General features: G+C 47.3%; 1 protein-coding gene across 1 annotated transcript in view; it reads right to left on the bottom strand.

Annotated features, from left to right (window-relative positions):
• Positions 1-139: 139 nt before the first annotated feature.
• Positions 140-25591, bottom strand: part of VAPB (VAMP associated protein B and C) — a 34785-nt gene continuing 9333 nt past the window's right edge. The window contains exons 2-6 of the mRNA XM_066587985.1: positions 11017-11169; positions 8084-8187; positions 6837-6917; positions 4825-5001; positions 140-1666 (exon numbers count right to left, since the gene is read on the bottom strand). Of these exons, the coding sequence (XP_066444082.1) occupies positions 1508-1666; positions 4825-5001; positions 6837-6917; positions 8084-8187; positions 11017-11169 (674 nt within the window). The 3' untranslated portion in view covers positions 140-1507. The remainder of the gene's footprint in view (positions 1667-4824; positions 5002-6836; positions 6918-8083; positions 8188-11016; positions 11170-25591) is intronic.

Genomic DNA, 25591 nt, shown 5'->3' with positions numbered 1-25591 from the left:
CACAAGAGGTCTGAAAGGGGCCGAGTTGCAATCCCAGACACAGCCTATAAACCCAGGTGGCGCCATTTTCCATCTCTAACCAAATTTGTATGGAAATCCTCGAAATAACTCCACAAAATAAATAAAAAAACACAAAAGGTATTTTTGAAAGATTTAATTTACAGCAGGGACACCTAATGGAGTTAAATTTTCATAGTTTCCCAGATTTTTATCATTTTTTTTTTCTTTTTACCTAAACCGTAAGTGGGAGGCGGGTGGGGGGGGAAAAAAAAAAAAAAGGGAGAGGGACGCTAAGTCTTTCAATAAGACCCCATGTATTAAGATGCTCATAGGAAACTTTTTGTTTGTTTGTTTAACCACACAGAAGTAACACACAAAAGACCCCCATAAACACAATGAACGCCAAACTATATATGTGTATGTGGGTAGGATGTACGTGAGACATAGACGTGTCTGTTATCCACATCACCGAAACAATGGCGAGAAGATAATGGAGAGTGATGTGGGGTAAGAACACTGTAAAAATGGCTTTATTATGGGGCAGGGTAGAGCCGACTCTTCACCCTACCCTGGAGAAAATACTATACGGTGGTCTCCTGTTTGGTCCCTATTCCAAAAAAACTACTCCCAAGCACCCCCCGATATTTACTGCTACGCACCCGCCCCTGTTATTACCCGCCGATATCGGATACAATAAGCGACTTCTGTACATATAGGTCTGCGTCCCATAACCATTGTGAAAAATAAATCTCTCCGCACTGTACGGCCCTGACGACCTGGTTAGCCAAATCACCTCCCCCCTTCGCCCCGATCGGCTGACCCGTCCTGAACCGGCGACTGACTGTGCGAATCCAAGTCGGCTGCGATTACAGAATACAGCACAGGCGGTCGGGAACGCCAAGGGAAAAAAAAAATGGACGTAATCCTTCATGAGCAGCAAGTATGACTATTATATTTATATATATGTATACATAGATGGGAGGGCAGAAAAACAAGAAAAACGCTTCCCCCTCCCTGCGAACCTACTTAACCACAGGGTGGCGCCGCTGGACCTAAGGTGATGACATCTTTGCTGACTTTTTTCACGTTTTTTTTTTCCTCTTAAAACCAGAAACTCTTATTATCATCCAGAGGTTTAAAAATGTGTCGTCTTCGGGGTTTTTTCGTTTATTTTTACTGCGTTATCGTCTTTGAAGTGACATTTTACAGTACGACGTTAAAGAATTAGGTGACTGGTTATTTAATCAATTATGATCGTTGCTAATGAATCATTCTGTACAATTGATCTGATCCTAGAAGCAAGAAAAAAGAAGGAAAAAAAAAAAAAGTTAGAACGGAGCGGGGGAGGGGTGGGGAGGAACGTAAAGGCAGGACCTGTGAAATGTACTTTTTTTTTCTCGCTCTCGTTATGAATAAATTTAAATTTCTTTGATATGGCTAAACCATCGACAGTATGATTTTGTAAATTTTTTTCTCTCTCTCGTTTTTTCGTTAAAGCATGCGTCGTCTACAAGGCCACTTTCCCTATGATAACACCGATAATGAAAACCAAGACTGCCAGGGCGAGTATCCGGGGGTTTAAGCCTTCGTCTTTTACAAGGCTAGAGGATGAAGAGATGGTGTTACTGGTGGCTTGAAGTTTTCGCATCCTCAAACCATCTTCCTCCTGTTGAAAGAAAGACTTGTGTCAGTGCGCAGCCTAGTGGTGGATATGGGGGATTGCAACACATGAAAACCTTGATACGGAGAAGAAATTTTCAACGTGAGGCACTTCACATAGGCATATACATTACCAACTAAATACGGACAAGACACTGACCCACTCAGAGTTTTTTTTATGTGCACAACATTTAAAAAAACTAAAACAAAAAAACATGAAAAACAAAAACTTTGAGTGCCTAAAAAAAAGCAGCAAACACATTAGCCCACATCTTCACTGTGTTTTTGTTCTTAAGGGTTGAGACCAAACTTAACATATCTTGGTCCTTCTTAGATAGGTGGTAAGATTCTGACTGGTGGTGGTGCAAAAACTGGGACTCTCAGTCTGCCATTTAAAGGGGTTGTCCAATTGTAAACTATGTATACCCTTATCCTAAGGACAGGTTATCCAATATCAGGGGTCAGTCACCTAGGAAACCCAACAAACAGCTGTTTAGCAAAGCCAGCACGCTCATGCTCCAAGCTGATTTTGGCAGGAAGCGGACAGCTCCCATTCTTACTGCAGTGGCCAGGCTTGGTATTTCAGTCAAAGTTCCCATTCATTTTAATAGGAATTTGGCCTGCAATGCCAAGCCTGGCCGAAGAAGTAGGAACGGAGCTATCGGCTGCTTGTCAAAATCAGTTCCATGCACTGGCCCAGCTGTTTGGCAGTGGTCCTGAGCGACAGACCCCCGCTGATCTACTATCGATTACCTGTCCTGAGGAGAGGCAGTCTATAGTTTACAACTGGACAACCCTTTTAAATAGAGCGACGAATGAGCATGTAGGCTGCTGCTCCAGTCATCTCTACATCATTTTGGAAGAGATGCAGAGTATGTGTTGGGCTATAGGTCATCAGTCCCATTGAGTTGACTGGTGCAGCACAGCACATGCTTGACCACCGCTCTATTCATAAGGGGACACTTGGGGTTTTTCATTCTCCTTAGTAGTTGGCGTCCCAGTGGTGGACCCAATAAGATATTTATCCCCTATTAAAGGGGTTGTACCCTGATCACAGGCTATGCCCTATTGAGAGGATAGGGGATAACCTGGTTGGTGGGGGTCTCACCTCACCGTGGGCTTACTACACAAACAAAAGGAGATCTAATGGAGAAAAAGTTGCGCAAGTGTGCAGCCGCGCCCTTCAACTTCAATGGGACTGCGGAGATCGCAGAGTACAAGTGCTCGGGCATTTCTGTCCTTCCACTCTTAGGGCTCATGTCCACGGGCAAAATAAGAATTAAAATCCGCAGCGGATTTTAACTCTTCTCCTGCCCGCGGATCCGCACCCCATAGGGATGCATTGACCACCCGCGGGTAGATAAATACCCGCGGATGGTCAATAAAAGGGATTTTAAAAAAAATGGAGCATGAAAAAATCTGGACCATGCTCCATTTTCATGCGGGTCTCCCGCGGGGACGGCTCCCGCGGGCTTCTATTGAAGCCTATGGAAGCCGTCCGGATCCGCGGGACACAAAAATCGGGATTTACTCACACGCTCCGTTTCTTCTCTTCGCCGCGGCGCCATCTTCTCTCCGTCGCGGCCGGATCTTTTTTCTTCGGGACGGCGCATGCGCGGGGCACGTCATCATGCGCATCCGCCGTGCCGAAGAAAGAAGATCCGGCCGCGACGCAGAGAAGATGACGCCGCGGCGAAGAGAAGAAACGGAGCGGATGGGAGGTGAGTTTATTCTAATTTATTCTTATTTTCAGCCCTCATGTCCGCGGGGCAGGAAGGACCCGCTGCAGATTCTCCATGGAGAATCCGGAGCGGGCCTGATTTTCCCCGTGGACATGAGGCCTTAAATCAATGGATCGGCAGCCGCGCATGCTTGGCCAGCGCTGCATTCATTTTGCCGTCACTGCAGAGAAAGAAGATACCCTGCAGTGACAGGCAAAGAGGGACACGGACCCCATTCTAGAGATCGGTGGGAGTTACCAGGCGAGACCCCCCTTCATTAATCAGCAGGTTATCCTCTATCCTGTGGATTGGGTATAACTGGTAATCCTTGGTACAACCCCAGCTGGAGCGCTATCATCTGCATACTTCTGCTGTGTTCTCGGAGCGCTCGGCCAATATACAGCTGAACACTCCGAGCGGGGTATGCAGAAGACAGCTGGAGTGCTAACTTCTGCATACTCCTGCTGTGTTCTCCGAGTGGGATACCAGCTGAAACAATAGTATCAGCAGTATCCCGCTGAGAACTCAGCGCGCGGCCCTGATAAGACTCAGCATTCTCTTTTAGCTAGCTGAAAGACAACGACGAGCGAATCGCTAATGAAAACTGCACGATGGCCGCGCGTTTAGACACAACGATCACTCAAAAGACTGTGTTTGAACGATAATCATTGTGTCTAAATGGCACTTAAGAGGTAGACAGGAAACTGAAACAGCTGAGCTCGGCTATTTCCATCCTCCCAACCACCCACAGTCACTGCATTAGGGTGCCTGAGAAACATGGTTGCCCTAACTCAAGAAAAAGGTGGGACCCACACCTACAGGGTGGGCCACATAAAAGTACAGAAACTGTCTAAATGACAATTAGTGTACAACTGTGTGGCCTGCTTCGCCACTATGGCGGCGGTTTTAGAACGACTTCTGACGATGGGCTCCCTTTAATCTCCTGCATGGTGCGGATCCAGATTATCCACCATCCAAACATACGTCCAGATCCTACGGTAACTAGGCTGAACAGTGGCAGAGTAGATGCGGAGAAGGCGATTTGGCTTTACACCTGCTCCTACAACAATGCTAAAATCGCTAAAGACGGAAGTGTTGTCATGGGGAAAGTAGCAAAATAAGCAGACTTTACAGAGGATTCTGTCACCGGGTTCATGAAGTCTGACTTTGAGATGAGCTCCGAGTCAGAGGTGGGTCGCACCTCCCCCCCCCCCGCCCGCTGAGTTTCAAGTCACAGAGGCGGGCCGCGCCGGCCTCACTGCAGTGACAGCGCTCTAACTATACACAGAATGAGACAAGGCTGTCAGTCGGCATGATGTGGTCGAGGAGAAGCCGAAAGAGCTCAGCTCTGAGTCAAACATCTTGAACCAGGTGACAGAATACTTTTAAGTCCAAGGACCCCTCCACATAGGAGCACCTCGGTGATTCGGGGCGGGGTCCTCACCTTAAGCTGTTTGTAGTCCTCCCGTAGTCTCTGGATCTCAGTCTGCAGCCGCTTGTTGTCTTCTAACACCTTCTTCTGCTCCGGGTCGTCCAGACTGGAACTTATGGATTTGAACATAGAGGTGGATTCTGTCTTTGTTACGCTGCTAGAGAGGACCTTGTTTGCTTCACCTTCATGCTGGAACACAAAACAAAGAACTTACAGGGAATGAAGCCCCATTTTTCTAAACCGTTTTTATTCTCCAATTGTAGATTTTTTTACTCTTCTATTGCCTGACATGAGCGTGGGGGCGGCCATCAGCAGCAGTACGTAGCGATATGCAGCCTCATGGACCATAGGCACCGCTAGTTTGCAGATGGAAGAAGTGTTGTGGCCATGTACTGTGCAGGGGGAGGAGGTCAGCTGTGACCATCACATATTAGGAATGGTGTTACCCACACTATCTTACCAAAAGTAATTGGACACATGAGCAAGAATCAAAAAGTAGTGTTTTTAGTATCATTACCATCTGTTAATACTTAGTGCGGCACCTTAGGCCCTAATGACATTGGATAGTCTACATGGCATACTTTCTACTAACATCTGATAAACTTCAGCTGGTATTTCCCTTAGTTCATCCTGCAAACATCTGGGGAGTTATCTCAAACAAGATGGACGCTGTTCATATTTCCTGACCCGACATTCCAGTTCATCCCATAGATGTTCAGTAGGTTCAGGTCGGGACTCTGTGCAGCCGGTCCGATCGTGGAACATCCATATCCTCAAACCAATGTTAAGCAGCATTGGATCAGTGACAAGGCACGTTGTCTTGTTGTAAGTATGGCCGACCATTCCCAGAGTATTATCGCATTGTCAGCAGCACATTATGGTCTAGAATGTCAGGGTTCACCTCCGTGTTCATGGTTCTTGTCCCGACAACTAATGTACCGAGACCATGCCATGTAACATCCCCAGACCATATCGAAACCTCCACTGTACATAAAGAAGTTGTGCAATTGCAAACTATGGATGGCTTATCCTTAGGAAATGCCATCAACAGTAGATCGGTGGGGATCTTGCTGCCTAGGACTCCTGCCAATAAACTGTTCTCAGGGCCACTATGCTTGTGCACTGAGTGAATTTCTGTAGGAAGCAGATAGCTCCGTTGTCACTACAGTGGCCATGCTTGGTATTGCAGACTAAGTTTCTATTAAAATGAATGGATGCAAGGCAAAGTCTGGCCACTGCAGTGAGAACGGAGCTGTCTGCAGAAATCAGCATGGTGCATAAGCGCAGCGGTCTGGAAAACAGCTTATTAGCAGGTCCTGGGCAGCAGACTGCTGCCAATCTACTGTTGATGGCCTACCCTACAACTGGACAATCACTTAAAAAGGTGGGCACATCCCATTCATGCAAAAAGCGTTCCCAGGCGTCCTCCATATCCAGGTACGTCTATCTGATTTTAAGATTGAGTAGTGCGCTTCGTCACTCCATAGAACGTTCTTTCATTGCTGTCCAATGACGGCGCTCCTTGCACCATTGTACACCAGCTCATACATTGCGCAGAAGCATAACCCATATATTGTCTAAATACTTTTGGCAGGATTGTCTATATATAGGAGTCGCCTCTCATTCCAATTCCGCTTTGTGATTAGATGACTGCAGAGTTCTCTCTACAGAACAGGAAGGGTCAGACTATCATTAGGCAGGGTTTACGAGAAGAAGGTCGTATAAAAGGGAGACGGGAACATGCAGAGGAGTCATCGGGGCGGCTCTTCTTCACCTTTTCCCCGCCCGGCTAAACGGACAGCTCTGTCCTAGTTTGTGTATAAATGCCAGTAAAAGCAGCTGCTTACAGGCCTCCAATAAAAGGGCCTCCAACAAGCCGCAACCAGACCGGTCCCTATGAGGACAACGGCTCCGCGGCACACGCCATGGTCACAAATAGGTCTGCCACCGCATGTGCATTATACACAGAAGGACAGGCGTTTCAGTGTAACTAATTCTGAGATGTTCCCAGGTAAGATACTTACAGGCTTGTCATTCTCAGAAGGAAGCTCAAACAGGCACCGGAGTTTGGAGTCCATCAATTCCTCCGGCTTAGCTTCTTTCCACTGAAAAACATGAAGAGGTTTTATAGCAGGATACATAACATCTGCATCTGATTGAAGAGGACAGATGAGCTGCATTGTCCAATGGGCTAGGGTAGCTAGAAATTCCTCTTTCACCCCTATTGCTTTACACTGCAGCTCTGCCTCCTCAGACTGGCTGTAAACACAAACCGATCACAATCCAGGATTTCAGTGCATGGAGTGCGGATTTCCGTTACAGCCAAGAATGCAGAGTGTAACGTAACAGTAACCGTGCCACCAGCAAGGGCAAAATAAATCTGTACTGGCAGCAAATCTACAGAACGAAATGACGTGCAAAGGTGTTTTACCACCGAAGACAGTTATCCCCTACCCACAGAATAGGGGACAAGTCTGATATCTTGGGGGTCTGATCCCTAGCGAGTCCAAGAGCCACAACCACAAGTGTCCCTGCAAATGGAGTGGTGGGACGTATGTGTGACCACAGCTCCATTCCCTTCTATGGGACAGGTGGAGATTCTATCCATCCCATAGAAGTGAATGGAGTGACACTCACAGGGGCATAGTTCTCAGGATCACTGAGCGTCCTAGCGGTCAGACCCCCAGCAATCAGACATTTATTCCCCATGCTGTTGATACGGGGTCAAGGTCTTTGGTAGTAAAGTAAACCGTCTGGGGCCGAAAAGCTCTACGTCCGCCCACCTCCTCTATAGATGAGCGACTGCCTATTTACACAGGCCGATTGATCCTTAGGTCTGCAGAAACTGGGCGAATGCATTACCATTTGTCGTTTGGTCGCTGCCAGCACACGTAGGCATCATGTTCACGGGCACACACGGATTCCGCATAGGGCATCCCACACGGAATTCGTCCATGGCCTGTGTACCTGTCCGTGTCTTGCAGTTCTGTACCGCGGGTGTGTGCGGAAGTGCGGCCAGCGCACAAGCACAGTACAAATTTTTGTTTTCCAAACTCCTGCTTTACCCGTGGCCCGTCCGGTGTCAGTTGCGGACGGGGCGTGAGTAGGTGACTTTAATGGATGCAGTCCATGTGGGAACACCAATTTTTCATGCGCAAGCAGAAACCGCAGTTGGTTTCCACTCTTCTGCATGAAGAATCATTTTTCCATAGCCTGCCATGGAGGGTTTTCCAGAATGGTGCCATAGTAAAAATACATTCTGTATACTTACGACGGCTTCCATGTCGGAGATGTCTGGCGGTGCGTAGATGGACTGGACCATGAACTTATGCTTGCTTTTCTCATTAGGATCATAGTCAAAAGGTTGGAGCATAACTGAAAATAAGAGGAAAAAGGTTAAAAACACCCACAAACAATGCTGTAAGTTAATATATACAATGCAATACTCTTCATATACCACAAGAGGGCAGCACTGTAAGCTCCCCCCTCCCTCCTCCCCATAATACTGGCAGAGAAATGACACAGATTTGGGAAAAAGTCGCATTTTTTAAGCGATTACGAAAACCATAACAAAACTATCGAGTCAGTCCTGACTCCCGGCCGCCATATGGACGGTGTTTCTCCAGTCGCTCCGCCTTGTGTTGTTTGCGCTCTTCTGGCTTCGTGATGACACATTCATGATGTCTGCTGACTGTTTCCATTAAATGAAGGGCAATGAAACATACTGGGATCTCTGGGTGGAGTATATTTTAGGGAGGAAGCGTATAATTGATGAACTGATACACATATGAATTAAAAGAGCACACCCAGCGACACCAGTACAGATGAGGACACGGACAGTCAGCGCACAGGAATGCCGTATTTGGGGTTTTTACATGTTGGTTGAAATCCCGTAATGGCATAACAAAAAACACAATCTTTAGCCTGGTTAACATGGTAACTCTCACTCATTTGCGCAGCACCAGTCCGCAGGTATCCTGGTGATGAACACGTCATCGCCATCACAGGGCTTAAATGGCTACTGCAGTCAAAGGGGTTTTCCTGGACTAGGATAGGTCTACCTATCGGGTCAGGGGGGGCCGCCAATCAACTATTTGTTCGTGCATTGCATCATCTTCACAGCAGGCACAGCGCCGTACATTTCATAGTGGCGGTGTCTGGGATAACAGTTCAATCGCATTCACTTAAATTGTACCGAGCTGCTTAAAAAGGGTAATGTGATGAATGAACAAATCTCAAGTAAACATCTGATTCCGTGTGAGACCCGAGCCCACCAACCAGATACCGATGACCGATCCTGCGGAAGAGTCATCAATATACCAGAAAAGCCCAGAACACTGAGCAAGGGAACCCGAGTATATACAAACCTAGGAAAGCCTTTACTAATTCTTATGTACATACACACTGTACCATATTTAAAGGGGATCTCCACTCTTCTGCATTTGCATTAAAATGGTTCTGTCATTAGAAAAACAAAAATTCTATACTTCCCTATTCCTCCCCCATCAGTCTTCTTCCTGATCTTCTCCTGTCTTACCGGGTCACCTCACCTCCAGCCGGCTGGATCCTCTTCTTCCGGTGACGAGGCGTCCATTGCTGGCATTCTCCTTCCTACAGGACAATGTGTCCTACATCTCACTAGTGACGTAATGTTCACAGCCTAGCAGGGAGTGCCGAGCTATTGCCAAGACTGTGTATGCGTAGTCTCAGTAATAGCTCGGCATTCCCGGCTAGGCTGTGAACGTTACATCACTAGAGGTATAACCTACACTGACCTGCAGGAAGGAGAATACAGAGAATGGACGGATCATAAGAAGAGCATCCGTCCGGCTTGCAGTGAGGTGACCCGGGGGACTGGAGAAGTTCAGCGGGCAGAAGATGCTGCAAGAAGACTGCCTGGGAGGAATAGGTTTTTGTGGTTTTTTTTATTACAAAACCCCTTTAAGTCTTTCTGTAACTCCCACAGACTTCAATAAAAGAACTGCAAGCACGGTCATTACTCCAGTGACTTCAATGGGAAATGCTTTGAATTGGGGAACCCAATGGGAGAGGTGAAGGGCCTTAAGAATCCTGTCGACACCTTAAACAACTAAAGTTATGGTGCTTCTATTGTAGTTTAGGCAACGGAGTCCTGAGAGCCGTTTCATACTCGCCCCATCTTCCAGCGAAGTCCGCGCGCAGACACCGGTGTGACCGCAGCAGAAGGGAGTGCACGTGTATTCCCATTCATCTTAATGGGAGTGTGTGGATACGACCTTCTGAAGAGTCATGCTGCTGCGTACATCATTTGCCAGGGTACACCGCAAAAATCTGAGATCGGGAAATTAAGAGAGGCTCGCCGGACTCCATGCCACCTAAACTAGAAGCACCAGAACTTCGTTTACGTGGCTTTTAGTTGACAGGTTCTCTTTAAAGACGTTCTAGCAAAACCTGAAATTATCGGCCTATCCACAGGATAGTAGGTAAGTATAGGATTAGTGGGGGTCCGACTGCTACCCTCGCCTGAAGTGGTAGGCATAGATGCACTGCATTCATTTCAACAGCAGCACCGGAAACTGCAGAGCCCTTTGCAATCTCCAGGGCAGTCGGTGAAAGGAATGGAGCGCCATGTGGACCACCACGCCATTCATGCATGGTCAGGAACCTTCTCTAGCAATCAGACCCGCACCAATCAAAGTTACCTCCCTATGTTGCTGTTAGGGGACAACTTTAGATTTTGGTATAACCTCTTTAATCAAAGTTAGCCTATAATACATTCCATTATACGACTTCTCCGTAAACCCTTGCCAATGTTAAGCCTGTGAGAAGGAGTCTACATGGAGGAAACTTTCAACTGGTCTTTCAATTGGTGTTCCCCATCACAGCAAGTTATCGCCTAACTTGCTTATCGGTGGCGGTCCGAATGCTAGGACCCCTAACAATCCCACTACTTAAAACTTGGTGTCCCAAAGTGTGTGCAGTGGAGGCAGCGAAGGCGCATCTCCACTCCATTCACCTCAATGGGGCACTTGAACTCTATCTCTGGTGGCACCTTTGAGGTGGAGTGTAAGCTCACTACCCACACTCGGAACAGGCTGGGCCTAAACTCAGGATTGGTGGGGGTCCTAGTGGTTGGAAGCCCACCGATCAGCAGGTTACTCCCTGTGCCATGATGAGGGACAATGTGTCGGGGAGGCATTCCCAGACCTCTTAGCTCAGACTCACCAGATACATTGATGGAGGAGCCGGCATCGATGACCCCGCTGTTAGGCCGCACACAGTACCGGCGAGGCGCCGTGGTCTTCACTTTGAAGCAAACATTTTTCTCTGTGGGGTTTGCGAGTTTCAGATTTGTTGTAACGACATCTGTGAAAGGACCTGCAACAAGAGAAGGGACATGGTAAGACCACCGGCCACCGCACGGAAGAGGGGCAAAATACAGACCGCTGATTACCCATGTAGATACAGCTGTAGGGGGCGCTGCTGACCACACCAGCTGTATGTGCAGCAGCTTAAAGGGGTTGTCCCGCGAAAGCAAGTGGGTCTATACACTTCTGTATGGCCATATTAATGCACTTTGTAATGTACATCGTGCATTAATTATGAGCCATACAGAAGTTATAAGAAATTTTTCACTTACCTGTTCCGTTGCTAGCGTCCTCGTTTCCATGGAGCCGCCTAATTTTCGGCATCTAATGGCCAAATTAGACGCGCTTGCGCAGTCCGGGTCTTCTTCTTTTCTCAATGGGGCTCCGTGTAGCTCCGCCCCGTCACGTGCCGATTCCAGCCAATCAGGAGGCTGGAATCGGCAATGGACCGCACAGAAGCCCTGCGGTCCACCGAGGGAGAAGATCCCGGCGGCCATCTTCAGCAGGTAAGTAAGAAGTCACCGGAGCGCGGGGATTCAGGTAAGCGCTGTCCGGTGTTCTTTTTTAACCCCTGCATCGGGGTTGTCTCGCGCCAAACGAGACATTTTAGTCAGTCGGTAAAAATGTACCGACTTCAGCTAATAAAAAATGATATGTATTATAAAAATGTTCTAATTCATTCATGGCAGAATCTGTTGGATTATTCCCTTTTTCATAGGAATTCAGGAGAATTTTGAAGTCTCCCATCAATATATTATATTCATCTGAGCCCCTACTTATCAAAAACTGCAATAGAAGATCTGTTCTTGCCTTTCCTCTGCATTAGACAGATTGCACACGGGCGGACGATAGAAACGCCAGAAAATCCCAGCGAAGATCGCTTTGTTTTCTCACAAGATCGCAATTTTGTGTCATTGAAAGGCTGCGCCGTCAGAAATGATGTCTTGTCCAAGGCAGTTGTCCTCCAGGAAGTGCTGCCTCTGATTGGCTGTGACGCTCAGCCAATCGGAGGCAGGACTTTCTGGAGGCGGGGATTTACAAATCCCTGACCAAGGAGAAAATGCCTGAAGACAAAGGCCAGGGACAAGACTCGCCGGAGCCAACAGCGCTTCTTAGGCGATGTATGTGGGTTTTTTTATGCAGCTAGGGTTTATTTTAGTGCTTCTAAAGTAGGATTTCCTACTGTAGAAGTTGCATCGCACGAAAACTGCATTTTTGTGCAATGCGATAGAAAGGAGAGGTTTATAGGGAAACATTAAAAAAAATTATAATTTTTTTAATCTCTCTATCATGCCACAATTTTGTAGTCTTGCAATATAGCAGGCTACAAAGACATCACTGGTGTGGATGAACCCAATGAAAGCAGGGGCTCTACATACATGTGATTCCTAGCACTGTCACATTGTGAGAAAAATCGCATGAGAAAATCGCCCGTGTGGACGCGGCCTTAGACTAAGTATTCCTATGCGGCTTCAAGGCTTTTACTTGAGATTTATCTGTACTATTGCACATGCTCAGTAGCAAAGCTCCTCCTCCACAGAGCAGAGAAAGAAGGCGCTGTGCTGTGGGCATGCCTGCGCTTATCTCAGAACTGCTAGAGAGAACAGGGAGACAGTACTAACCCCTTAGTGACCACCAATATGCCTTTTTTAACGGCAGTCACTCAGACTTTAAGCCTGCACATCACATCCATCTTTCTAATACGGTGGCTTGACTGACTGACAGCCAGGCTCCTGCTATAACAGCTAGGAACAGAGAAACCGCAGCTCCTGTCAGTTTAACCCCTTATATTACTGAATTAGTAATGCAGCAAACAATAAGATAAAATATATATATCTGCCATTGTGAACGCCGTAAAAATACAAAAATAGTGCCAGAATCTTTTTTGTTCGCCTTCCAAAAACTAATAAAAAGCAAGCAAAAAGCCGTATGTACCTCAAAACTGTACCAACCAACCCCCCCCCCCCCCCCCCCCCCAAAATGTAAAGTTTATACAACACATTATATGTGCCCCAGAGTAGGGCCATTAAGATATATAACTCTTGTTTGGCGCTTCCCTGTATGGAAATTCTCCCCGTGACCCCGGAGTGCAGCATAAAGTCACGTGACAAGTTTTCCGTGGATCAGTTTTAGTGTGAATCCACATTAGATGGGAAAATCCAGCGATCTGAGCGACTTTCAACTAGGTCTGTTCATCAGTACTAGACTAGTCGGGGCCGGGATGTCACTGCCGACCGCGATGCGAGTATGCAGAGAATGGCATAAATGAGAAAAAACATCCAGCAAAGGGGGATCCTGTGGATGGATACAACTCATCACCGACAGGGGTCAGAAGAGGATGTCAAGAATTGTTCAAAACTGCAGTGCCTGTTGGTCAAAACAATTCTTGACATCCTCAAAACTGAATACAACACTGGTCCTCCAACTAAAGTGTCAATGCACATCTCCCCGTTCTGCACAGATGGGTTATGACAGACGACCGCTTCCAGACCCATTTATTTCCAAAGGAACAAAGGGGAGCAAAGAAGCACAAAACTTAGATCACAGAGCAGCGGGAAAACATCACCCAGTCTGATGCATCCAGATTTCTGTTGCCCCGTGCTGATGGGAGGCCAGAATCTGGTACAAGCAGCATGAATCGATGACCCCTTCCTGTCAGCTGGTCAGATAATATTAGTACCGCTATCTAATCTGTGACAACTACAAGAAGCTTCCTGTCCGCAGGGGCCAATATTACTGCAGAATGATTTGATCACCCACTGGAATCTACACCATGATGAGCTGCTGCGATTCTGAGGCCAAAGAAGACTAACGTGCCACTAGATGGGGGGTCTCTAATAAAGGGGCGATCCAGTCCTGCTCTCACCCGAGAAGTGGATGCAACTGGATCCAGTCTAGACAACGCTCTGTGAGCCAACAGGTACGAAACTCCAGACTGCGGTTATAGCAAACTATCAAAAGGAACTGTCCAACAGATTCTCATGCATTTAACTCACACAACCGCGAATTTCATTCACTGACAATAAACATCATGAAAAAAATAATCTTTATATAGCGCCAAACACATTCCGCAGCGCTTCCAAAAGTACAAAAACCACGGTTACATAGTAATCAGTTGATGGAGACAGTAAGGGTGAGGGTCCTGCTCCAACGAGCTTACATACTACAGATAATGGGGTGATACAGAAGGTAAAGGGGCGATGGGCACGGTATGGCAAGGTGGAGAGTGAGGGATGGCATACACATAGACAATGGTCAGGCCGTATAGTAGCTAAATCGGTGTGACTGCAGGGGGCTGTTGATTGCGGCTAGCAGGGGTTGCAGTCAGTAGGTCAGGGAGCATGTTATCAGGTTGAGTACAGAGGGTTTGGTTGAGGGGATGTGGTACACCTCCCTGAAGAGGTGCGTTTTTAGAGCACGCCTGAAGTTTCGTGAATCGGGGATTGCAAATGGTGATGAACTGAATTACAAAAGTACATTAGAAAGTTGTAGAATGTGTCACTCATGTAAAGAATAAGCTTTATTTACATTCGGCAGCCGTGGGAACAGTGTAGTGAACGGTGTCTCCTTTTGGGCTCAGTCCCAACTGGGTCACAAAAAAAGTTTAACAGACTACGAGAGTGGAGGGGCGGCCAAGTGAGAGCTACAATAATGCATCCACTGCAGCTTCAGGCAGGGAGCCGACAACAGAGGGGATCGCTGAAGGGAAGGAACGACTTCCACTTTAGTCTAGACTTCTCAGCTGATCATCCGGTGACAGGAGTTGGATCACGCGTCCTGCCATAACCAGGGCAGCCTTATATGTTGGATGATCACTACCTCCCTCATAGTCGTATACAGCAATCACCGCCACGTACGGTTAAATTACAGGCATGGCACAGGCTCAAAAGTCGTGCCCGCATTATCCACAAAATACAACTGCTATAACTCTGACCCGGCCTTTTAAAGGGGTAGTATAGGACTTTGGCACTGATGATCTACCCTCAGATTAGGTCATCAGTATTTTGATTGGCGGGGGTCCGCTACTCAGGATCTCCACCGAGGAACTGATATTAGATCAGCTGTCACTGCAGACAGAGAAGGAAGCCAACGGCTCTGACCGTAGTGCAGCGGCCCGCGTTGGTATTAGATGAAATTCAATGGGAGATATGCCTGCAATACCAACCCGGGCCGCTGCACCACAAGGCTGTCCAGTTCTGGTTCTGCCTGCAATGACAGCGGACCCGATATTGGCTCATTGTCAGAGATCCAGAAAGGCAGACCACCGCTGATCAACCCTTTAGGATAGATCAACATGTGTCCCAGGAAACCCCTTAGATGCTGCAGACAATAATGACCGCGGCATCTAAGGAGTTTAATATGTGGTGGAGGCAGTTTCTTACTCTATCAGCATATGACTAATCACCAGGTGCAGATGGAGAGTCACGGCAGCTGGAGGTCTATTTAGCTTATATACAGAGTATGGCAATACAGCAGAATGGATATACACAAGAGATAATAGAACACCGGGGGCAGCAAAAAAATTACGAGGAACCCAAGAGCAAATAAGGCCCCAAATCATCCATCTTTAGCTATATGGAAACGGAAACGATTATTGTTAGAGATTAAAGGGGTTCTACCAGATCAGACTTCTATCTCCAATCCACAGCATAGATGATAAAAGTCTGATCAGTTGTGGTCTCACAGCTGAGACCCCCACTAATCCTGAGAATGGGGTCCCATGTCCCGCTCACTATGGATTCATTGCACCCCTTGCAGTGAACATAAGATTGAATGGAGTAGCGGGCGTGTTATGCAGTGCAGTTTTAAAAAACCCAAAAACCTGGACTGTAAGAGAAAAGCTGGTACGGGCGGATGTCAGCCGGGCACAAGGTTAGATTTGGCTGTAGGCTCCCACATGTGGTATCCGACCCGCCTGTATGCATGCGACGTAAAAACGGATAAAGATCAGCGCCGGCTCATTCACTTCTCAGGTATTTTAAACACCGGAATGTGAAACACTGAATGACTAGCGCTCAAGAACTGCATGATTCTCAGCGATGCCCGAGCGCGGTGGGGCCCGTGATGACATCACCAGATCATGTGCTCGGGCAAACAAGAATCGTGAGATTCTCATCCCGCGCAAAAGGGGCATAAGAAAAGATGTAGAGATTACAAAGGCGATACCGCCAGATCAACTTGTAGAATACAGATCCTCAACCCTAAACAAACAGAAACCTGTTAAACTAGATCCACAACCCAGAGCTCATCACCCTCCTCGCCAGAGCGCACCCTGCCGGCACCTCGACAGGGCCAGGATTTCACTGCCAACCTTCTGGATTTTTTTTCATATAGCGGTGCTGAGAGTTTACTGAGAATTGTCTGATCAAGAAAAAACTTCCAGCGAAAGGGCATCCTCTATATAGTATAGAAACAACTTGCTGCATCGAAGGGGTCAGAGGAGGATGTCAGGAATCGCTCTGACCAACAGGCACTGCATAGTCAGGAGCAACCAAATACAACACTGGTGCTCCAATTAATGTGTCTAAATACACGACGCGTCGCTCCTTAGCACAGCCGGGCCATAACAGTAGATAACCAGTCCCAGCGTCATTGCTGTCTAATAAGGGCTTATTCACACGGGCGTATGCAGGTTCTGGATGTGTAATACGTAGCGTATTTGCACAACCAAAAAAAAACAAATTTTGCCCTTCTGTAAGTCTTTTCCACACGTATCTATGCAGCCACAATGGATCTATTACACGCATAATATGCAGCGTACATATGGCTGTGTGAACGAGCCCAGAGAAAAACAAAAAGGGCGAGACTCCAGCGGGCAAAAGAGCGCAAAAATGGCATCAATGAACAGTGGAAAAAACATCACCTGGGCAGATGAATCCAGATTTCTGTTGCCCTGTGCTGATGGGAGTCACAATTTGGAACAAGCAGCATGAATAGGTGACCCCTTCCTGTCAGCTGATCAGAACATGTCAGCAACTACCTGTCCGCAGGGGCCGATATTCCTGCAGAACGATTTCATCACCCAGTGGAATCTTCACCATGATGAATTGCTGCATTTCTAAGGAAACTAGGTTCAACGCACAACTAGGTGGGGTCTCTAATAAAGTGGCCATTCAATATACGGTCCACTTAAAAACCTCTATCAGTAGCGGAATAAAAACATCTCCTCCATAAAGGACAAAGTTTACGATGAGCAACTTTATCACCGCCCTGTGCGCGCCATGCACATCGGGCAGCGCCAACAATATATCAGTAGAAGCAGCTTTCGTCTTGCCCCATGCCACCCGAGTGCTCCCAGTATATACACAAGGGGTTATGGAGGAGTCTTGGTCACCGCCCCGAACCAGATTCTGCCCACCTCAGCAATGTAGCGCTATTTATAAAGCTCGGAACGTGGATAGAACACCTTCTACGTGAGCTGCAGGACGGACGAGGACTTGTGGAAGGTCAAAAGTAATCAATACAAGATGTGATCCAGCAGGATAACCAGAGGATGCGTCTACAGAAGGAACCGCGCCGGACGCCGCGCTCGCTGCCAACACCCCTCCCTGTTTGCTGCAGACATCTTTAAAATGTTTTAATCATGTAATTAGGGTAATTATCCTGCGTGTCACTTTGACGCCGCCGTCGCTCTGCGGGAGATGAAGGAGCTCTACTAATTATTAGCCAGAAATATGGCGCTGCGCACGGTTCATCCACATCAGTTACTTTGCTGAATTCCGTTTCACCTCTTAGTACCGCAGACGGTTTGCGCCTTAATAACAAACGTTTGGGTTTTTTTCCCAGTAAATTTTTATTTAACTTCATGATTTTGGGGTACAATGTATTGCATAATATAAATATTTTTGGGGGGGGCGGGGGGGGGGGGGGGGAGACTGGGGGAAAAAAAATGCATTTTTTCCTATATACGCATTTAAAGACATCCAACATTCTTTCTTCATCGACAGCACTGTAAGGTTTTTCCTTGGTGGAACAAATTGTACTTTTGTAAATGGTCCCATCTGTTGATCCCTACGACTTTTTGATCACTTTCTATTCAGTTGAAAAAAAAGTTAAAAATTAGCTACTGTCGCCAGGTTTTAAGATTTTTTTTTTACATGGCTTGCGTTGTGCAAGTTTAATTACGCACTGCCTTTTTACTCGGGTTGTTACGATCGCGGCGATACGAATTTAATGCCTTTTTTTTTTAAGCATATGTTCAGGGGGAAAGGGGCGAGTTGACTTTTTCCCTCCCTACTTTTGATCCCACTTGATCGTTCTTAAAGGCACTTTTACACGGAATGTTTATCGCTTAAAAAAAAAAAATCCTTCGAATGAGCAAAAACGACCGATAATTGTTTGGGGTAAACGCAGCGCACAAACAAATGTACACTTCTTGTAGCCATACAGGCCACCGTAGCTGGCAGACAGGCGGCCATCCTCAAGACTCCGGGTTACATAGCAACCCATCAGGACCCCACAATCACATGACGTGGGTCCGATGGGTGAAAGTGCGAGACCCCCTACTTCTGTCAATTCTTAACATGCTGCGGTCGTGTTGACTGCTTCATGTAAAGGGTTAAACAGCGGGGATTGGAGCAAGTGCCAGGCTTCTAATGGAACGCTGTAAAAAGGTCCCTTAAAGGGGTTGTGCCAGAAATTCAAGTTATGTGGATAACTTGCTGATCGGTGGTGAGACCATCACCAACCTTAAGAACGGGGTCCTGTGTCCCGTATCCATCGCTCCATTCACATATAATGGGTGATTCCCAAGCTCGGGTATTTCTGTGAGCCCCAATTAAATCAACGGAGCGCCAATGGTAGATCTGCGATCAACGTGCCATTCATAATGTCAGAGAGGGAAAAAGCGCCGGCCGCAGCAAAAGGGGAGAACGAGAACCCCACCGACCACATGGCAAGAACGCACAAAAGGGGCGGCGTTTAGTATTTATCCCACAATATCATTATTCTAGCTATAGAGAAATTTACGAAAGGCAGGTGCCGGATTATCGGAATTCTCTCCATTTTCTATGCTGTAAATAGAGCTATAGGCAGATACCCATTAAGTATCTATCGGATTCCAGCACGGGGATGTGGCTCACGGCGGTTTTCGCACTTCATAAATACCCACGTTCTCATCTCGCACATGTTGCAGTATGATAAAAAAATAAAATAAAACACACACTAAGTAATGTAATTAGTACAGACGAGGCTTGGCTACAATTACAGGAGTTGGCAACCGTCACAAGTTTATTTATAAGAACGCTACTCTAGAGCGGCTCATATCGCCGCCACAGCCGCCCCCTCCACCGCTCCTTTATCTGTCAGCTAGACTCATCCAACCTTAGCGAGGTAGAAGAGCGAAACTCGAGCCGTCTGTGGGAAACAAAACCCAGGAATATAATGATAGAGGCCGGCGGCGGTGGGAACACATTGCGCCATTTCTCCAGCCTGGCCTGTAATGCCAATGGGCACATAGCAGTAGATGAATTATTTCGCCCTCCCAGGGCCTCATAGCAACACCATCAGATACGTGTCATCCATAGCAACCAGAGTCCATATTGTATATATAATATGGTGTAGAAGTTGTGTTAACTTTGTTTTTTGAGGGATAGGGCACAGAAAGGGAAAAAAAAAAAAAAAGAAGACGTTCCACCATTGTGCAGCATGCTACATTTTACTCTGCTTCCCGCACAGACGGCTTCCACTGAAGTCAATGGAAGCCGTGTGACCCGCGGTCCGTCCACAATTGGGATTGCAGACGTGCCGCAAATTCCGCTGGAAAAGCAGGAGTTTAAAAAAAATCTGTACTGCATGTGTGACGACGAACCGCAGTTCAGAGAAGCTGGAAGACGACGGGTCCACACGGACGTCAGCAGAGATGATGACAGGTACGTAGGGTCACCCACCGCGGTTAGGGCGGGATTCCATACAGGATTCCACAGGCGGAATCTGGACCTGCCGTGCGCATTCGGCCTAAACATAATATGTTTTTGGGGAGGCGAACAAAAGGAAGAGAGTAATTCTGCCATTCGTTTTTTCAATTAATTTCTATGGCGTTCACCATGCAAGGTAAATAAAAGATTTTCAGTTTGGGTCATTACAAACCCGATACCACCTAATATATGCGGCTTGTTTAAGCAAGTTTTAGGTCTTATCCACTTTTTAAAAAGTTTTTTGTGAGGAAAAATGCATATTTTTATAATCTTGACAGCAGACTCTGCTGGAGGCGGGGTCTGATAGACTGAGCTACATGGCAGACATCGAGGCCTTTGTCAGGTCTCCGCCTGCCATAGAGCCTCATTGGTACCTTGTGATTGCATTGGGGTGCGTCGATAAGTGACACAACAAGCTCCCTCCCCGTCATCTGCTTACATGCAGCAGTTGCCATTGACTGTGGCATGTAGGGGGTTAAGCTGACAAGGTCTGATTTCTCTTCCATTTCTGGCGGTTACAGCAGGAGCCTGGCTGTCAGTCGGTCAAGTCACGTCACCACCCTAAAAAGGTGAATGTGCAGGTTTAAAGCCCATTAGTGACTGTTGTGAAAAGGCGTACTGGTGGTCACTAAGGGGTTAAGGAGATATGCTCCTTCAGAGGTACTGCACGACAATGGGGTGCCCTGCAGGGACACCAAAGAGCATGAAGCACCCAGGACTTCATAGACGCACTTTGGGTCTCACTTATCACCATCCTGAGTGCCCCAACCAATCACAGCTCAGCTTTCATTTCTGCTCTGTGACAGCTGCACTGTGATTGGTGTTAGTGATAAATGAGACCCTTTGCGTTGCGAGTGTACAAGACCCCAATAATAAGCCGTAATAAGGAGGCAAGGTCACCATTTTTTCTCCGTGGACACTGCTGGCCGCAGACCGTTTGCCGGGCCACATTCTGCTTCAGATGGGACAACCCCATTAAACGTCAGCCATATTGTATGTCAGTCTTTTTGACGAAAAGGGGACCAGTCACCAGTTTTCGGCCTTCTACACCATTTGGGGCACAATATCAGTCACAAAGAAACGCTCCATAGGCCCAATGTCCACAGGAGCGGCATAAATAGGAGCCCCAGTTATAGGGAAAAACATCCCCCCAGCATGACTGTAGTCTGCTAAGATCCTGCAAGCTCTCACATTGCCTGGGATCGCCGGCGATCACGTGATTTCTGAGCCCCCTGCAGGAAACGTCAGTCTCTACACGGTGCTCACTGTGCGCTATGCAGCCTGCAAAAGGCAGCAGGAGCGGACCGAATTAAAGGCTAGGACCAAGCGCCATATATTTACGGGTTAAACACAGTTGAGCTGCAATACCACACACAACCCCCGGACAGCTGCGGCGCTGTTTTGGGAACAGCCAGTCATATTTTGGGTTCTTTTTCCTTCTCCCTGCATAAGCCCTTTAAGCATTGGTCATAAGGGAAAGTCTCTTGGCAAGGCTGGCACTAGCAGGAAAGGAGGGGGCGAGCCTACAGTCCCCGGGAAGCATGGGAAAGACTGTAAACCTAGCACTTTGCACAGGAGATAAATCGCCCGGCTCGCAATAAAGACCTCTTGTTACCGTCCCTCGTTTCCAAGGGGATTGCCGAACCAATCATGTCCAACACTCCAAGGCCATCTCAAGTTTGCTCACTTTCTTAAGATTACAAAGTGACAGCAGGCCAGCAACATCACAGGTTAGCAGCGCCTACACCGTCAGGAGTACAGCTTCGTCAAGCAAAATGGCTGCCCGCGTGGCGTCCGTTCACATAACTGCGCCCTGCCAATATAAATAATTAAGATGCCTCAAAGATGGCGCGAGATTATGAATTCACGTACAGAGCGCTACGACAGCTCACGCCTCACTCCTACACGGTACCAAACGGCACACCGGTATCTTCCAACTTGGAGGCAGCACTTGGGGAAAAAAGTGGGTGTGGACAGGAGGCGTGGCTAAAAGTATAGCTTATCACGACATACGATTTTACCAGCGGCCCCAGCAGTTATAGCGCCACCCCCTTAGCAGCCCCAGCAGTAATGGCATGTCACAGATGCCCCTAAAAGACCCTGGTATCGAAGCCTCCGATGCCCCGTAGCACCTGCCACAGACACACATTTTCTTTCATATGCTCCCATAGTGCCTGCCTGCTTTAGATGCCCCTAAATGGCTCCAACCTCATTTTCCCCCATAGTGCCAGTCTCGCCCCATAATGTGTGATTTCACTACCCCTCCCAAAAAGCATTGTGCAGCCTCAACCCCATTTACATGCAATGATTATTGTTAAAAATTCTTTCAAACGATGGCATATGAGAGATCATTGCTGGGTGTGTAAATGCTTCCATCATTTACTTTTCGGCTGAACGATGATTTTAAGGTGAGCTTAAAATCCATCATTCAGCTGGAGAGTAGATAACAGACCACATCATGCTGTGTTCTGCAGGGGAGTCAGAGATTACATTGTATTCAGCAGGCAGGCCATGCCAGAACAATGGAGCTGTGTGCAGAGCTCAGACCACCTGCTGTGCTCCGCAGACAGCCCTAGAAGGCTCATTTACATGCAAATGAAGACAATAGTGTCCATTAGCACTTTATGCAAAACGATCACTAAAACTGTCAATCTTTCAATCCTTTGAAAGACCCTGCCTTCACTCTGCCCCTTCCCCACTCTCCAAACCGGAGATAATTGATTTATTTTGCCTTAATTACCTCATGACACAACATCCAGCTTGACCACTCAGACTGCTCTCACACAGGCATTACTAAGAATGCTGCGTTTTACAGAGTTTTTGAACGCGTTAGCAGGTTTGTAACAAACCCCATCACTGCCATGGGTGATGTGAGGCGTTAAAAATTGTTGAAAAACAGACAGCGCTCAAACGCTCAGATGAGAGGCCCCACTGAAATCAATGGTGGCGCTTAAGAGTGTTTTAAGCGAGCCGCGCTAAACGCTGTAAAGACCGGTGGTGTGAGGGCGGCCTTACTGGCGCTGGTCTGGGAATAGGAACACGCTGCTTCCCCCAGGCACCTCCTGCTTCCACTGGACTGCAGCTAACCGTGGACGCAACTTCTGCCTGCCGCCTTGGACTGCCATCAGCTGCGAGTTAGATTACAGGCCAAGGAGGGTGGTGGGAAGAAATATCGATGGCTTCAGTTATTTGCAGCCTGGGAGTCGTGGCACCCCGGGCAGGAATCAATGCTCTACATTGGCGCGGTCTTAAGTTCTACGCGCAGACCTGATTACATGCTGTAAGCTAAATGTTTTACCATTAGCTGCCTCTGCAGGACGTAAGACGTCTTGAGAACAGATCCCACTAGCAGGACGGGCCCTTTAATAATAATAATCTTTATTTGTATAGCGCCAACTTATTCCGCAGCGCTTAATAGTCACCATAAATTAGGCGTTTTACAGTAGAATATTGCGCCCTCCGTGAAAAGACATTTATTAATAGCGATGTGCGCGGCCGTAATCCTTGACTTCCACTTATGGTGGAGTATATCTGAGGGGGAGCCGTGGGAGTACACTGTATACCGCAGGCAGGGAGAGAAGACTGCAGGGCAATGCAGATCGATTGTCAGCTCTTCTGGGCAGAGATTAGGTCGGGTATGAACCAGACGCATCCCAACCCTCATATACAGTAGGCAATCTCAGCCGTATATCTTGGCGGCGAAATAATATACAACTAATTGAAGCAGAAAAAGGGTCATTCCCTATTAAGGGCTCGCTCACATTTGCGCTTTTGCCTTTGCGGAGCCGCCTAAACAGAAAAGATCGGTTCCTTTTACGTTCCCGTTGATTTCACTGACCGGAACTGAAGCGCTTCTGCTCAGTTTGCCTCTATTCTGGTTCATTTCAGGTTCTGCGCCACACAGTAATGCGACTCTTTCCAGATTGCCGTACACGCGCGATCTTCGGCAGGTGGCGGTCCGATCGTGTGAAGTAATCCAGTCAGTTCAATGGGTTCTTTGCGGTGCGAGTTCGGCCCATCCTGGAATCAGACAGAACTGGAACGGGAAAACCGGCCGTGTGAATAAAGCCTCTGGGCTCGTTCACACCAGCGGTAACCTGTTAGCGATTTTGGTTTCTCCGTTCCGTTTTTGGAGCACTGAAACGGAAATAAAAAGTTTTCTTTCTCCATGAATTCAACGCGTTTTTAAAAAAAATAGAAACGTTTCCTTTAGCGGTCCATTGCATCTCTATTTTTGAAAGACGACGGAACGAACAGCGCCGCTGCACTTTAAGGATTTTTATTTCTGTTCTCTGCTTTAAAAAAATAGTACCAGGAAAACAGAAATCACTAACAGGAGCCACCGCTGGTGGGAACGAGCCCCCCCAAAAGACTTACACTTCCTGCTTTTTAAATGGAGGCAAATCTGTCTTCTGCATCCAGCTGTTCCCCGCTCCGAGTGCCCAGCTGTTATACAGCCGATCGCTCCGTGCGGGGTATGGAGAACACAGCTGGAGCGCTCTGTTCTTCATACCAGCCTGTTATCAGGGAGCAGGATACAGCTGAAACAATAGTATCAGCTGTATCCCGCTGTGAATCCCTGATAAGACTCATTACAGAAGGACAATGATGAGCTTTTGAGCGATAATCCTTGTCTAAATGGGCCTTAATACAGGATGTAGCTCAGGGTCAGTGACTCCACCAGCAGAATAGTGAGTGCAGCTCTGGAGTATAATACAGGATGTAACTCAGGATCACTACAGGATAAGTAATGTATGTATACAGTGACTCCACCAGCAGAATAGTGAGTGCAGCTCTGGAGTATAATACAGGATCACTACAGGATAAGTAATGTCTGTACACAGTGACTCCACCAGCAGAATAGTGAGTGCAGCTCTGGAGTATAATACAGGATCAGTACAGAATAAGTAATGTCTGTACACAGTGACTCCAGCAGAATAGTGAGTGCAGCTCTGGAGTATAATACAGGATCACTACAGGATAAGTAATGTCTGTATACAATGACTCCACCAGCAGAATAGTGAGTGCAGCTCTGGAGTATAATACAGGATCAGTACAGAATAAGTAATGTATGTACACAGTGACTCCACCAGCAGAATAGTGAATGCAGCTCTGGAGTATAACACTGGATGTGACTCAATAATATGACACATCTACAAACTGGATCATTACAACAAACCAGGAGAGGACCATTTCCAGGATAAACTATAAATTTCCTGATCAGGTATCACAAATAGGTGGTAAGCCGGTAGTCTATGACACTGCATACTGCTCCGACAGGCCAATGATGCCCATGTGGACAGTAATGGCCAACCCAAGCAGCGTGTAGGGTCTTATACGAATGTGAGGCTTGGGGGACAGAGGAGGAAGCCTCATGGAAACGGGGAGCATGAGGTACAAGATGGATGGATGGATGGATGATGTGTCACCCTCTATGGAGGGGTTTTCTGGTTAACCAGATATGTTAGAGGCCATTACAGGGTCAGATAAGATGGAGGAGAGCGCGTTCTGCCCAGT

Source organism: Eleutherodactylus coqui, chromosome 13 (assembly GCF_035609145.1).
Source record: "Eleutherodactylus coqui strain aEleCoq1 chromosome 13, aEleCoq1.hap1, whole genome shotgun sequence".
Taxonomy (NCBI): domain Eukaryota; kingdom Metazoa; phylum Chordata; class Amphibia; order Anura; family Eleutherodactylidae; genus Eleutherodactylus; species Eleutherodactylus coqui.
Note: the sequence above shows the minus strand (reverse complement) of the source record. Positions and strands in the feature narration are given on the sequence as shown.